Here is a 14,262-nt window from a genome sequence, read left to right as displayed (position 1 = left end):
CAAAGTGTAAAGGGGGTGGCTTTTCTACCTATTGATGATCCACCCACTGAAACCTTGCTTCCTGTGAGTGAAATCATGAACTCCAGTAGTTAGGAGGTCTTTTCTCTCCAGAGAGTATGTTCCTGCTGGGGCACACAGTACAGTGATGGACACATTAAGTCAGAATTGTGACTTTCTTGACCAAGAAAGTGTGGTATGAGTGTCTTGCAGATTCTGGAGGGAAGCAGCAAGATGTCTTATAGCTTCTACTTTCACTCTCTTCCAACTCTGAGAGCATCATATAAGGAAACCAGTGGAACTTAAATGCAGGTTAAGTTGCTGCTAGAAAAAGCACCCTGGCCAATACCCAGCACCAGATCACCTAACTATAAGCAGATACCATCTTGGAGTGGAAGTATTAGTACTAGCTCTGTTCACATAATCGCAGCAGTGTTCATGGGCCTTGGTGATAATGGCACAATATCTACCCTGTCAGTTTACAGAATGGCAAGAGATCGTTTTTAGTCACTAAGTTCTGAAAGTTTTTTTCACCCTCAACAAAAATAATTTATTTAGCAGAGGACTTTCAAAAAGCATGAGCTGCCCCAGATACAGAAAAAAGAAGCAGCAGGGAAGCCAGAGGGCAGGACAGAGGAAGGCAGGAGAAACCACAGGGGGAAATTCTAAGCTTACTCTGTCCAATATGGTGGCCACTCACCCCAGGTGGCTTTTGAGACCTTGTAATGTGTCAGCTCTTAATTGGGGTGTGCTGGAAGTATGAACTACACACTTGCTTTCAAAAACTTAGTTAGGAAAAGAGAACGTAAAAATATTGCAAATTTATTTTCTGATTTTATGTGGGCATTATAATATTTTACACATATTAGGTTAAATAAATGTATCATTAAAGTTAAATAATTAGAATATATTCTAGGGTACATTTCAATGAATTCATTGGTTTAAAAAATATTTGTAATGTGCATGTGGTAGATTCCAAAGCAACAAGTTTATAGGGCAACCACACACACACACACACACACACACACACACACACACGCGCGCGCGCGCGCGCACACCCCCCACACATACCCTTAAACATGCACATTTATATATAAATATACAAACTAAGAAACAGAAATCAGAATATAAGAAGACTATACTAATCATTTCTTGTTATTAGGAAATTATTGAAGACTAAGATAGAATTGTATAAAATGGAGATGAATAGATACATGCATACCTTATATCTTTAATATGTCCAATGTGTGTACTGATGTGGTTGTATTTTCATAAATAACATTTGGCCAGAGGTGTGCATATGTGTGTATGTGTGTGTGTGTGTGTGTGTGTGTGTGTGAGAGAGAGAGAGAGAGAGAGAGAGAGAGAGAGAGATTTAAAACAAATAAAACAATATCACAGTGAGCCATTCTGTTAGTAGTGACTTACAAAATGGAGCTGTTTATAGGTCATTACTATCCTTGTGGAATCAGAAAATAATACAATATCGGTTATCTCTACATTAATAAATGAACTCACTGTTATCTATTTTTTCATCTAATTTGCATAATATATTGAAAGTGCTAATACATTTTACTTTTCATATAGCTTAAAACATTTTTGCCAACTGTATGAAACCGTATCTTACTTTCTAGTTGCTTCTGTGAGTTATTTTGTAATTCTTTGTAGGCTTTGAATAATATTCAAATGTATTTTTTTTATATGTCAAACAAAGTTTTAAGCCTTTTTTGATTGATGATGTTAATTGAGAGATTTAGACTTCTCTGCCAGTTTCCTGAAATGGTATAGTGCCCCCTCTCTGGCATCACTACCACCTGGTGCTCTTCACAGGAGCAAGTACTTGCTCCATACTCTCTTCAGGAGGCCACTCTCCATTTTCTTCATGCTTTTCCTGATTGGAGGTCAGGCAAAGTAGTGGAGAGCTGGTTTTAACATCATGTCATGGAATGGGAGCAGCAGACACTCTTCATGTCACTCAGATGTCCTGATTTGCTTGTGTTCTTTCCTTATTGTCTTCAGGTAGTAGGTTCATCAATGTCTTGACTTGTGCTATTATTTACTAACATTTACTAACTACTACCTTTTAGAAATTTAATTTAAAAATATTCTTACACAGTTGCCTCACTATACTGAACAGCACACCTGGGCCTCTGGTCTGTTACCTGATATTTATTCTCTTCTTTGCTGCCTATTATGGGTCCAACATAGTTAGATTTGATATAAATATTCTGTTGACCTTTTGTACAATGTTCATTTCATCCAAATAGCTTTAAAATTTTAAGTTTAGCCAATTTTGATGAGTTAAGAAAGCTTATATCCCTTGCTTCTTTGCTTTTATTTTCAACTCAGTCCTTAAGATACCTCCTACCAGTGGGCAGCAGAGTCTCTGAGTGCTCATACCCATGTTGAACTCACAGACATTTAACATGAGGTATGGAAATGTGAGAGAGTCTACATAGAAGTAAGTAGACTCAAAAACATTTTAGCACTACATGCAATTTTAATAAATATATTTCTGTGAAATTTTGTGTATTCCTTTGTAAATATCTATAACTAACAAATTATGATCAGAGGATAAACCATTCTTATTATCTTACCTAATTTATGTACTTTCAGAGTTGTAGAGAAATATTTTAGTACATTTAATAATTTAATCAGTAATTAAAGATGTTGATTACCTTGGGTCTGATAATTTCTGCTGATTTGTGCTACTAATAATTAAATAATCACAGATTTTTCTGACTTCTTTTCTGCATTGTCTTTTATCATTATCTTATTGTATTCACAATAAAAAGATCAAAAGAAATTCATCCCCTCTCCATATACAAGCCAATATACCATAAAGAACTTAACAAACTAGTTTATTCCTAAGGATATCCATTAAAAATACTCAATTTTACATCAATGTTTCAGAAGAGGGAAAATATGTTTCTCATTCTTCAATAACTATAATATCACACCCCTAACCCCACCACACATACAGAAGTTCAGGCTTCAGTAGTGGAATTAACACTGGAAGTTTCATTTTGTTCCTAGAGTGAGCCATTCTTGAGTTGCTTTTCCATACCTCATTGCATAATGTGTAATCCAGTATAACACTAATTGTCCAGAATCATGGTGATGTGTGTGTGATCCCTGCATTACAACTAAAATATAAGTGAAGTACCTATTAAGTTTATGCTTTATAATTATCTACTCTCATATAAAAGGGAAGGTTTGGTGATACATTTTTTTTAATAACAAAATGAAGTTAAAGGTTTGTTTGAGATGAAAACAGTTATTCTAGGGAACTAATTAATATTTAATAATTAAGATTATGTAGGCTAAATTGGTGCAATCAATCTGGAGAGCAGTATGCAGATTCCTTAGAACACTTGGAATGCAAGAACCATTTGACTCAGCTATTCCACTCCTCAATCTATACTATAAAAACTTAAAATCTGCATGCTGTAGTGACATAGCCATCTCAATGTTTATAGCAGCACAATTCACAATTGCTAAACTGTGGAAGCAACCTAGATGCCCTTCAATAGGAGGAATGGATAAAGAAAATGTGGTACATTTACACAATGGAATACTACTCAGCATTAAAAGAAAATAAAATTTTGGTATTTGCAAGTAAATGGATGGAGTTTGAAAATATCATGCTAAGTACAATAAACCAATCTCAAAAATACAGGGGCTGAATGTTTTCTCTGATGAATGCATACTAATAGATAATGGGCGGGGGATGGGATGAGTAGAGAAACTTTGAATGGGGCAAAGGCTGGGGGTGGGCAAAGGGCTAGGAAAGACAGTGGAATGAGACAGACATCATTGCTCTAGGTACATGTATTATTGTACGAATGGTGTGAGTCTACTTTATGAACAACCAGAGAAGTGAAAAATTCTTCTCCATTTGTGTACAATGAATCAATGAGCTTTCTAGTGTCATGTACAACTGAATAGAAGTAATAAATAAATTTTAAAAATATATTCAAAACACTGGTTAAATTTCAAAACTCTGACATCAAACAAGTCTGGATTGGATCCAGTTTAGTTGTGTTCCTTTAGTAAAAAATCTACCAAAATTAATTTCACTAGTATGAGTAATGCCCTAATAAAGGTAGACATATTTTCTATTAAAAGAAATGATGCAGAGTAACATATCAGATGTATGCACAGGACATACCCTTGAAACTTGGTAACACAAAGTATAATTCATAAAGGAATAGAAAGATCAAATTTTGTTTGATCTTTTTTCAGACTCAGACAATCTCTGGTTTAAGCCAAACATGTGAATAATCAATTCAGAGGATATTTGTATCAAAAGAGTTTCAATAATGCCATAATTATCTAGCAAACAAAGTTATTCTATGCATATTTAATGTGTAATCAACTAAATCTTAAAATTTTTGCAATATTTATACAAACAGATTATTAATTTCATTGTGCTTTCTATTCTATTAGTAAGTGGAATTTACAGAATCAACTGTGACAATTCAGGTTTTGAGACCAATATTTTCTGCTCCCCCCCCCTCCTCTTGGTAATTTCTGAGGAACATCACATAAATCCAATGTTGTATTTATTTATTTATTTATTTAACAGTGCAAGCTACTACTAAACTTCATCCTCAGCTGAAGTAAACATTTTTAGTTGAAAGTGAGATGTTATGTCTAACATCACTTTCTATAGCATAATACAAGTATGGCAGGCTGTGGCAGGGAAAGGAACAAAGAATTTGGTAGAATTTTAAGATAAGGTGTTCCAGCTTCTCCTCAGTAACTCTTCCATACACACATTCCTATTCAGCCCTGATGGATCTCTGTATGTGCAGACTTCCACTGTAATTTTGACATTTTCATGGTTAGAATGAATTTAAAGAATATTTTAAACATTATTTACCAAGCCACTGCATAAGATAAGAAACTTAGATTTTATGATTAGATATTTACTTATTTCCTACATTTCCTAGGACTGCTGGAATAAACTACCACAAAATTTGGTGACTCTAAATAACAGAGATTCATTTTCTTACAGACCTTATGACAAAGAGTCTGAAATCAAGGAGGTGGAAGGACTATGATCCCTCTGAAGGTGCTGAGGATAATCCCTCCTTACTCCTTGGTTGGTGACTAAAATACCAAATGGCTCCCTTCTTTCTATGGCCCTCTTCCTCATTTGTCTCTGCATTTTTTCTTTACTCTCTCTTATAAGGACACTTTTACTGAATTTAGGTTCCCCTAGACCTGCAGGATTTCTTTATTGCTCCTTACCTGAATTGTAACTGCAAAAATGCTATTTCCAAATATGGTCTTTAGAGGTTCTGAGTAGATATTTCAGGGGAAACTATTCAACTTGTAACACATTAATTCATGGAGCTATTTTGCTAAATATTGAAATGGGAAAAAAAAATACCAAATAATTGTCTTAAAACAGATTTCAACCTCTGACCAATGAACCGACTAAATAGTTTGCATCAGGGAGCATGAGAAACACCTAAAACTTCAGCCAGCAACTCAAATTCCTTTGGAAATCTGAGCCTTCAACAGTATAGTGGGAGGTGAGTCATTAACTTCCTAAAATTCTCCTTCACATCTTTGTTCCTAAGGCTGTGGATCAAGGGGTTCAGCATGGGGATGACCACTGTATAAAATACAAAACCAACTTTGACCATGAGCCATGAGTTTTTGGAATTGGGTACACAATAAAGGAACAAGACAGTCCCGTGAAAAATGGTGATGGCAGTCAGATGGGAGGCACAGGTTGAGAAGGCTTTTTGGCGTCCACCAGTGGAGGGCATTTTCATGACAGTGACAAAGATGAAAATATAAGTACTGAGGGTGATACAGAGGCTGCTCACCTCATCAAATATGGTGATAACCAAACAAAGCATTTGGCTGACAGAAGGGTCTGAACAGGAGACAGAGTCGATGGCAGAGTGCTCACAGACAAAATTGTTGATGATGTTTGACCCACAGAAGGATAATGCCAAGACAAAATAGGTGAGTGTCATGGAAGAAACTATACCCCATGTGTAGGTCCCAGCCACTAATGATGCACACAGCTTCTGGGACATGATGACTGTATAGAGGAGAGGGTGACAAACTGCCACGAATCGGTCACCGGCCATCACTGCCAACATGAATGTTTCGGCTACTACAAATATACAAGCCCAGAAGAATTGTGTGATGCATCCTGCAAAGGAGATGGTTCTGTCTTCCACAAACAGGTTCTCCAGAAGTTTGGGGGTCACCGTAGTGGAGTAACAGAAATCAATAAAGGACAAGTGACTGAGAAAACAGTACATAGGGGTGTGAAGTTTGGGATTGATCCTGATAGTCAGGATCATGCCCAGATTCCCCACTGCTGTGACTGTGTAGATGATCAGGAACACCAGGAACAGGGGCACCTGGAGGTCTGGGTATTCTGAGAAGCCCAGGAGGATGAAGGTGACTTCAGAAGTCTGATTTGCTTCAGTTAACAGCATGATTGTTGTTGGAAGAAAAAATCTGAAATAATAATAAAAGTAATAATGATCAAATATTCATAGAATATTTACCCTATATCAGGCAATATTCTAAAACATTAAAAATATTCATTTAGATCTCTAAATGGAACAATGAATTGTAAACAAGTAGCTCCATAGATATGTGAGGAAAATGTGGCAGATACAAAATGTGGCACTTGTTTACATTTAGACAGTTTGTTAACTATGAGCTGAGTTGTGGAGTGGATCCTCAGTGGCATCAGTTAAGAGAATTTGTTTATGTTAGGAGAAAGAGAAAACTCTTCTGCCGTGTTATAGAAAACATGTTTTGTAGTTCCTCATAAACTAAGAAGCACTAATGAAGCAATGAGTATACATTTAGCACTGAAATGTTTAAAGGAAGCAGTGGGAGAGGAAAAGCAGAGAGGAGTGGGTACTGCTGCAGGTAGGATGCCTAGACTGAGGTCATAAATATTTATGAGTTGCCCTAGAAATCTATGAGACATAAAACATGTGGACATTAAAGAAAACCTAGACTTGTATGCCTCCAAGCTTTCTGTTGATTCCTACTTATGTCACAACACTTGCCTCAGTGTTCTAGAATAAGGTAGCAACCTATAAAAGGAGAAGGACATACTTTTGACCTGTTCTTTCACTATTTTTTTTTTCTCCTTACAGGTTTTCTCATAAGCCCTGATGCTTCTAATGTGCTCATCCAGACCTAGTTTTATTTTTTTAAACTTTCTATTAAATTTCAATCTCACAGCTTTACTAGTCAAATTATGTCATTATTTTGCAGAATCTCATTATTTAAATAAAAATAAAATGCATTTTTCTCAAGTCATCTGTGTTCTATAGAGCAAGTTAGAAAATACGGAATAATGACCAATGGCTAGATAATTACCCTCACCCTCTCTGGCAACAGGGACATTTTTACTCCAGATATTGAAGAAGGGTTTGATTGAAGACACATATGTGATTATCTTAAGAATTTTGAGTTATGCAATCATCGTTTTGTTTGTATATGTTGAGAAAGAAAAACATGTTCTGTTTGTAGCAGTTCATAATCACAATTCATTTCATAGTTATTTAAAAAAGCAAATTGATTAATAATAAGTGCATCTCTGAAATGTTCAAGTTTACACAAGATCATTTCTGTAAATCCCATAAACAGGAGACTCTAGTTTGAATTATGTACTACCAGCTCAAGGTAAAAAGAACATGCACCTCCTTTATACCTAGCTGCTATATTTTACACTCAACAATGTACTTCCTTCACAGAGAAAAGAAAATTATCAGGAGAGTGCAAACAGCTCATCACAGACCAGCATCAGGAGTGAAGCACAGGCTTCCCCCACAGAGATTTACTATCATTTCCACACTTTGGCATTTGCCATGTTATCTTTTATTATTTAGATTTTCTGAGCTCAGCTTCTTTATCAATAGAACATGACTAATAATGGAAAGATAATACCTATTTCAAACATGTGTAAGTATCAAATTAGGAAATAATGTTCATGTGTTTAATTAGGTCTAAAAATTATGCAATCCAGGAAACAGAGGGTCCCAGGGCCTGACCCATTTTAATTTTTAATCAATAACGAATTAGTGCTATTTCTCAACCTTCATATTATTATAAAAAACACTGCAGAAACAGAACAAGCATCATCGAGGGCAGCAATAAACCTGTGGGTGCAGTTTAGTATGTCAAAGCCGAGTTCAGCTCTCATTCCCGGGTTTCCCTCACCTTCTAATTCACAGTCATCCTGCAATAAGCATTTTCTGATTTCCCCTTTGTTTTCTCAGGAGAATCTTACTCTTTCTGGTTGTCTACTTCTTATCTCAGGTTTTTGCCCAGGGAAGATTTATCAAACTGGGAGCAGAGGCTTGGACTCAACCCTGTAGTGCTTCCACCTTCCTGTGAAACATTGTTTCTACACCCTCAATTTATGTGGTTCTTAACAAGCTATGGCTTTAAACACTTCAATTCCTCTCTATCCCTTAATTTATTCAATTTAAATGTATCACTTGGGGTTTACCTAAGACCATAACTCACTGATCCCAGTGTTCAGCCTTCTTCAATCATGCCAATATTCTTAGTTTATTCTTTGGTTTATTTAATTATCTCTCACTTTTACTTAAATACACTGTTTCCTTGGATTACTGATGCAACATTTGTAATACATAAGGTCTTAGATGAAAATCAATATCACAAAGAGATATTCAGTTTTTACTTCAATAATAGCTTCTTGGTGTAGCTACAGGTGTTATTATCAGGACATGAGAACATCATGATATGTCTGTTTCCTATTACTTACATATAACATACTCTTATTTCTATAAGATTTTGAAATGTTGAGAGAGTACTCCTAGATTTTATACCATCATTTCAAAAATTTTCAGCGTGACTTTATTAGGCACATGGTAGATATCCCAAAAGCAAAAAGCAGAAACAAAAACAAACAAACAAACAAACAACAACAATGAAAAACCAAAATTGATACCCAAGAGAAAGAAAGAGAGATCAGAACTTAAATATCAGTTCCCCTAGAAGACAACTAGGTAGTATGGCCTTCAGTATAAGAGAGTTCCCTACTTTAAAAGGTTCAGGACTTCAATGATTCATAAATAGTATAAAATAGCAAAAGACATATTGTCTTACATATAACATCCTCTTATTTCTACAAGATTTTGAAATGTTGAGAGTACTCACCTGAAAACTTTGTTCTTATTTTTAATAGACTCCAGGAAATTCTTGTTCAGATTTCAAATATTATTTAAATATTAAGAATGAGCAGATACATCGGGCACCTGCAATGAGTTTTGGTTAATTTTCTAGGAATATGTTTCAGAAAACACAAGGTTAAAGGGGACAGACAGGAGCAGGAGGAGGGGTGGAGGAGAGACAGAGAGGGAGGAGGGGGTTGGGGAGAAATAGAAAAATTTAGAAGTTTATTCTGACTTCTAGGTAGAAAAGAAAATGAAGGTCTTACTTATACCTCTATGACCTGGGGGGATTTAGACCCTAGAGAAAGTTTACTAAATTACTTTGAACACAGAAATTAGACTTAGTATCTTATGTGGCATTGCACAAGAATTTAATTTCTTCTTAATCACTTGAGACAGTGCCTCATCAGGCCTACTCCATTAATTTATTTTACATATTTTAACTATGGAAAATTTACACATTGACTTGTCAAACATGCTAACTATAATAAAATATAAAAGAAAAGGTAAATAAATGGTAATGCAATGATTAATAATTAACCAAAAATTGTTAGCAATATGAGATGAGGTTAATTACCTTAGTCATGGTAATCATTATGCAATGCATACTTATTTTTTTCTTTTCACATTTTTATTGGTTCATTATAGTCGTACATAATTATGGGATTTGTTATTACATATTCACACATGCACATAATACAAAATATAACAGTGTAATTTGGCCACTATCACTCCCCAGCACTTCCTGCCCACCCTCACCTCACATATCCTGGTCCCTTTCCTCTGCTTATCTCCCTTTGCTTTTCATGAGATCCCTTCTTCCCCATCTTTCTTTTCCTTTTTCCTATCTTCTACATATGAGAGAAACCATGTGACCCTGACCTTATGAGTTTGACTTACTTCATTTAATATAATCATCCCTATTTCCATTGATTTTCCTGCAAACAATATAACTTATCTTTGTGGATGAACAAATCTCCACTTTATTTATATACCATGTATTCTTTATTTATTCATCCATTGATGGACACCTGGGCTGGTTCCACAGTTTGCCTACTGTGAATTTTGCTGCTATGAACTATATGCATGATACATGCATATAACATGCTTTAATTGTATTCACCTCTCCTGTAAGCCCCTCTCCGCATTAGTAAAAGTTCCCCTTCTACTTTAATATTATATTTTTGTTATTGTTGCTCTATTTTAGAATCCACATATGATCACAATGGTTATACAGCTATGATTATACATACAGCCATACTAGTGTCTGTGATCCTGCAATCTTTACACGTGGAAAATAAGAATTCATACCCCATTTGAATCAAATGTATAATATGTCAAGATCTTTGTAATGTTTTGAGCAACTAATATAAATAAATAAATAAATAAAGATTTCACATATGAAAGAAAAAGAATAATACAATACTTGTCTTTTTGAGTCTGGCTTATTTCACCTAACATGATCTCCAGTTCCATGCATTTTCCTTCAAATGACTTGGTCTTGTTCTTCTTTATGGTCAAATAGTACTCCATTGTGTGTATGTAACAAGTTTTCTTTACTCATTCTTTCATTAGTGGGAATATCGGCTGATTAAATAACTTGGCTATTGTGACTAGTTGGTATCAATCTATATCAGCTTTTCAGATCTTAGGAAGGCACATCCATATTAGGACTCAGTGAAAACCCCTGGATAGGATAGCCATCCCTAATACACACAAATAAATTATGAGATGATTTGAGTTATAAAAATTTTTGTTGCTCCATTTTAACGGTGTCTTAGTGCTCCATGGAAGTCCTTTTTCTCTCCAGCAGTCCTTTCAGCACTTTTAGGATAAATCACTCTTCTAAATACGCTGTCTTAACAATGAATAGCAGTCATTTTCTTATATTGATAAAACATTGGCTGATACACAGTCTATCTTTAACAGAATTAACAGCAATGGACAAACCATTTGTTTTTGAACAAATTATACTTCTTACCTTCAATCTCTGTTAGGGCAATTACATGGGAGGAAAATTATGCCTCATCAGTCAAATTCTTCAAAGTATAAGAAAGTGGTTATTATGAAGAAACTGTAAAAAGCACAGTGCTGGTAAAGCTTTACAAATGTTACTGAATATTTTTACATTGTACCATATATGAAATGTGCACAATTATGATTATATGCTTAAATATGTATATACATACATATATTATATAATTACATGCAGTGTATATGTAAGTAAATAAGTAAATTATAACTATCTACATCATTTTCTATGATAAAATGATGATTCATCTATATTTTTTCTACTTTTGCCCATTTATTCTTGATAGGCCTACAGCAAAAGTTCTTCATGAAAAAAAATAAAAGTTGCATCTTCCAAGAAAATCAATTTTTAAAATATCTGGGCAGAGAAAATCTCAGCAGTATCTCCTACTACACTCCCTTCTCTTTTCCTTATATTGCTGAACAAGCCATAGAGAAGAATTTATCCTGAAATATTTGATTTCACTTATCATGGACAGACACTATGAAAATAAATTGCTAAGTTCTTTGAGAATTTTTTTCTAGACCTTCATATGGCATTTTAAAGCTTAGAGTTTTTTTTTTTTTTTCTTTTACCCTCATCTGAAATGTATGAGCATTCCTGGTGCTCACCAAGAGTTGGTTTTTCAGTTGTTCTCATTTCAATTATTCATTCATTTCTAACTGAAGAATCTGAAGTTTAAAAATTGTTTATTTTTTTAGACGTAGAATAACAAATATAATAAGATTATATTGAGTGACAAAGAGATTTGGTGACAACTAATTTTCGGAAAGTGTCCTTCACATCTTTGTTCCTACAGCTATAGATCAACGGGTTCAGCATGGGAATCACCACTGTATAAAACACTGAAGCTACCTTAACTGAGAGCCAAGAAGTTTTTGGACTAGGAGCACAGTAAAGAAATAGGATGGTTCCATGAAAGATGGTGATGTTGGTCAGGTGGGAGGCACAGGTGGAGAAGGTTCTCCGACGCCCACTTGCAGAAGGCATCCTCATAACAGTGATGAAGATGAATACATAGGACGTAGTGATAATTATCAGGCTGCTCACCTCATTGAATACAGCAATAATAAAACATAGCATCTGGCTGATATAAGGGTCCGAGCAGGAGACAGAAACAATGACAGAGTGGTCACAGATGAAGTTATTTATGATGTTAGATTCACAGTACGACAGGGCAAGAAGAAAATATGTGAGTGTCAGGGAGCACACTACACCCCATGTATAAGACCCAGCCACCAGAAGAACACAAAGCTTTTGAGACATAATAGTGGTATACAGCAGAGGGTTACAAACTGCCACAAAACGATCATAGGCCATTGCTACCAGCATGAAAGTTTCTGTCACTGCAAAAATGCAAGCAAAAGAAAACTGCATGATACAACCAGAAAAAGAAATGGTTCTCTCTTCCACAACCAAGTTTTCTAGCAGTTTAGGTGTAACTACGGTGGAGTAACAGCAATCTACAAAGGACAGGTGGCTAAGAAAAAAGTACATGATTGTGTGGAGTTTTGGGTTGATCTTGATGATTATTATCATCCCCAAATTTCCCACTATGGTGGCGATATAAATGGACAAGAAAACCAGAAATAGTGGCACCTGGAGACCTGGATATTCTGAAAAACCCAACAGAATAAAGGTGGGCCTGCTGCTTCTATTTCCTTTAGAAGACATCATAAATCCTCTTGGCTGAAAAAACAAAAGAGAACCACAAGTTAATCCTGACAATCAGAATTAATAGAAAATAAAAAGTAGAGGGAATAAAGAGGTGTCCTGTGTGATGAGTGACATGAGAAGTGTGGTACCCAAAGAACAGCCACAGCTGAACCTGGCAATTTCTTAAGATATAAATTCTCCAGTCCCATCAACCTTCTGAATCAAACACCCTGAGATGATGCCCACACTTTGTGATTCTAGAAAGCCTCCAGAGGGTTTCTATCTATGCTAAATGTGAAAAAATATGTGGTAATATTTTTATTATTTAAAAGTCAGCCTTCATTACTATCATTCATGTGTAACTGAAATAAATATAGCATAAAGTAATCATAAAATTGAAAAGGGAAGCAGAACCAAAGAGCACCTTGTTATGATTTGAAGATTTACACTAAGGATTGAAGAGAGCTTGACATCACCATTGGTGACCCACATATGGTAGTGTTAATTGCTTTTGCATTTTACACCTTTCTAAACATAATACAAAATCAAATCACCATAGAATTTAGTAGTTGGACTGTGCCTAGACCAGCGCAGCCAAATTAGCAGGTTCCATCAAGGGGCAATGGGAAATCGGAAGAAATAAGAGTCAACACATGCAAATCTTGAAGATAAATCTGGGGTCCAATGGAATGCTGCTCTCTGATGGAGAAGCAAATCTAAAGAATTACACCAGCAATGTTTATTATATATGTCTCTAAGTCAGATTAAAGACTATGCAAGCATTATTCTTTGTATTCATGAAAGTTACAGAGTTAGCAACAGTATTAAGCAATTTCCTCAATTACAATTTACAGTTGCAATGTGCAATATTAGGAGCATTGTGCAGCTCTCAAGAATGTTCATTGTTTAAAGTTACTGATTCAGTTGAACTCGTGAATTGTTGTTTTCTTAGCAAGAAGTTTCCTTCATTCCCAGGAGCTGCTATGCCTGAGATTAAGGTCCAGGCTGATAAGATTCTAACATGGAGGACATTTCCCTAGCAACCTGGCATCCTATGCCTTTGCACAGAAACTTTCATAGTCACCAAGTATGCCACAGCCATGAAGTTATCAGAGACTCCAATCTCAGACACTGGTCTCCCAGTCATTGTCACCAATCTCCACAGGAATATGTCTTAAAATGTCTATATTTCATAATTCCACATAGATTCCTTTCAACATGATTGATTCTGTAGAATTTGCTACAGAAGCTCAATTATAATGTGTTCACATCGTTGCCATTCAAACTTCAATGCACACTGCTTCCTTGGATATTTTTATGGGTGTTTTATTGAGACATTGAGTCAACTTTTTTTCTTTTATTAGAGGTTTTCAAACAAAT

General features: G+C 35.3%; 2 protein-coding genes across 2 annotated transcripts; both read right to left on the bottom strand.

Moving 5' to 3' along the window:
• Positions 1-5,522: 5,522 nt before the first annotated feature.
• LOC143390419 (olfactory receptor 5D13-like) lies at positions 5,523-6,467 on the bottom strand. The gene has a single exon (XM_076842809.2). The coding sequence runs from the start codon at positions 6,465-6,467 to the stop codon at positions 5,523-5,525; it is 945 nt and encodes a 314-aa protein (XP_076698924.2).
• Positions 6,468-11,952: 5,485 nt separating this feature from the next.
• LOC143391693 (olfactory receptor 5D13-like) lies at positions 11,953-12,903 on the bottom strand. Its single transcript, XM_076844452.2, has one exon. The coding sequence runs from the start codon at positions 12,901-12,903 to the stop codon at positions 11,953-11,955; it is 951 nt and encodes a 316-aa protein (XP_076700567.2).
• Between the last annotated feature and the right edge of the window lie 1,359 nt (positions 12,904-14,262).

The sequence above is a fragment of the Callospermophilus lateralis genome, chromosome 2 (genome assembly GCF_048772815.1).
Source record: "Callospermophilus lateralis isolate mCalLat2 chromosome 2, mCalLat2.hap1, whole genome shotgun sequence".
NCBI lineage: Eukaryota > Metazoa > Chordata > Mammalia > Rodentia > Sciuridae > Callospermophilus > Callospermophilus lateralis.
Note: the sequence above shows the minus strand (reverse complement) of the source record. Positions and strands in the feature narration are given on the sequence as shown.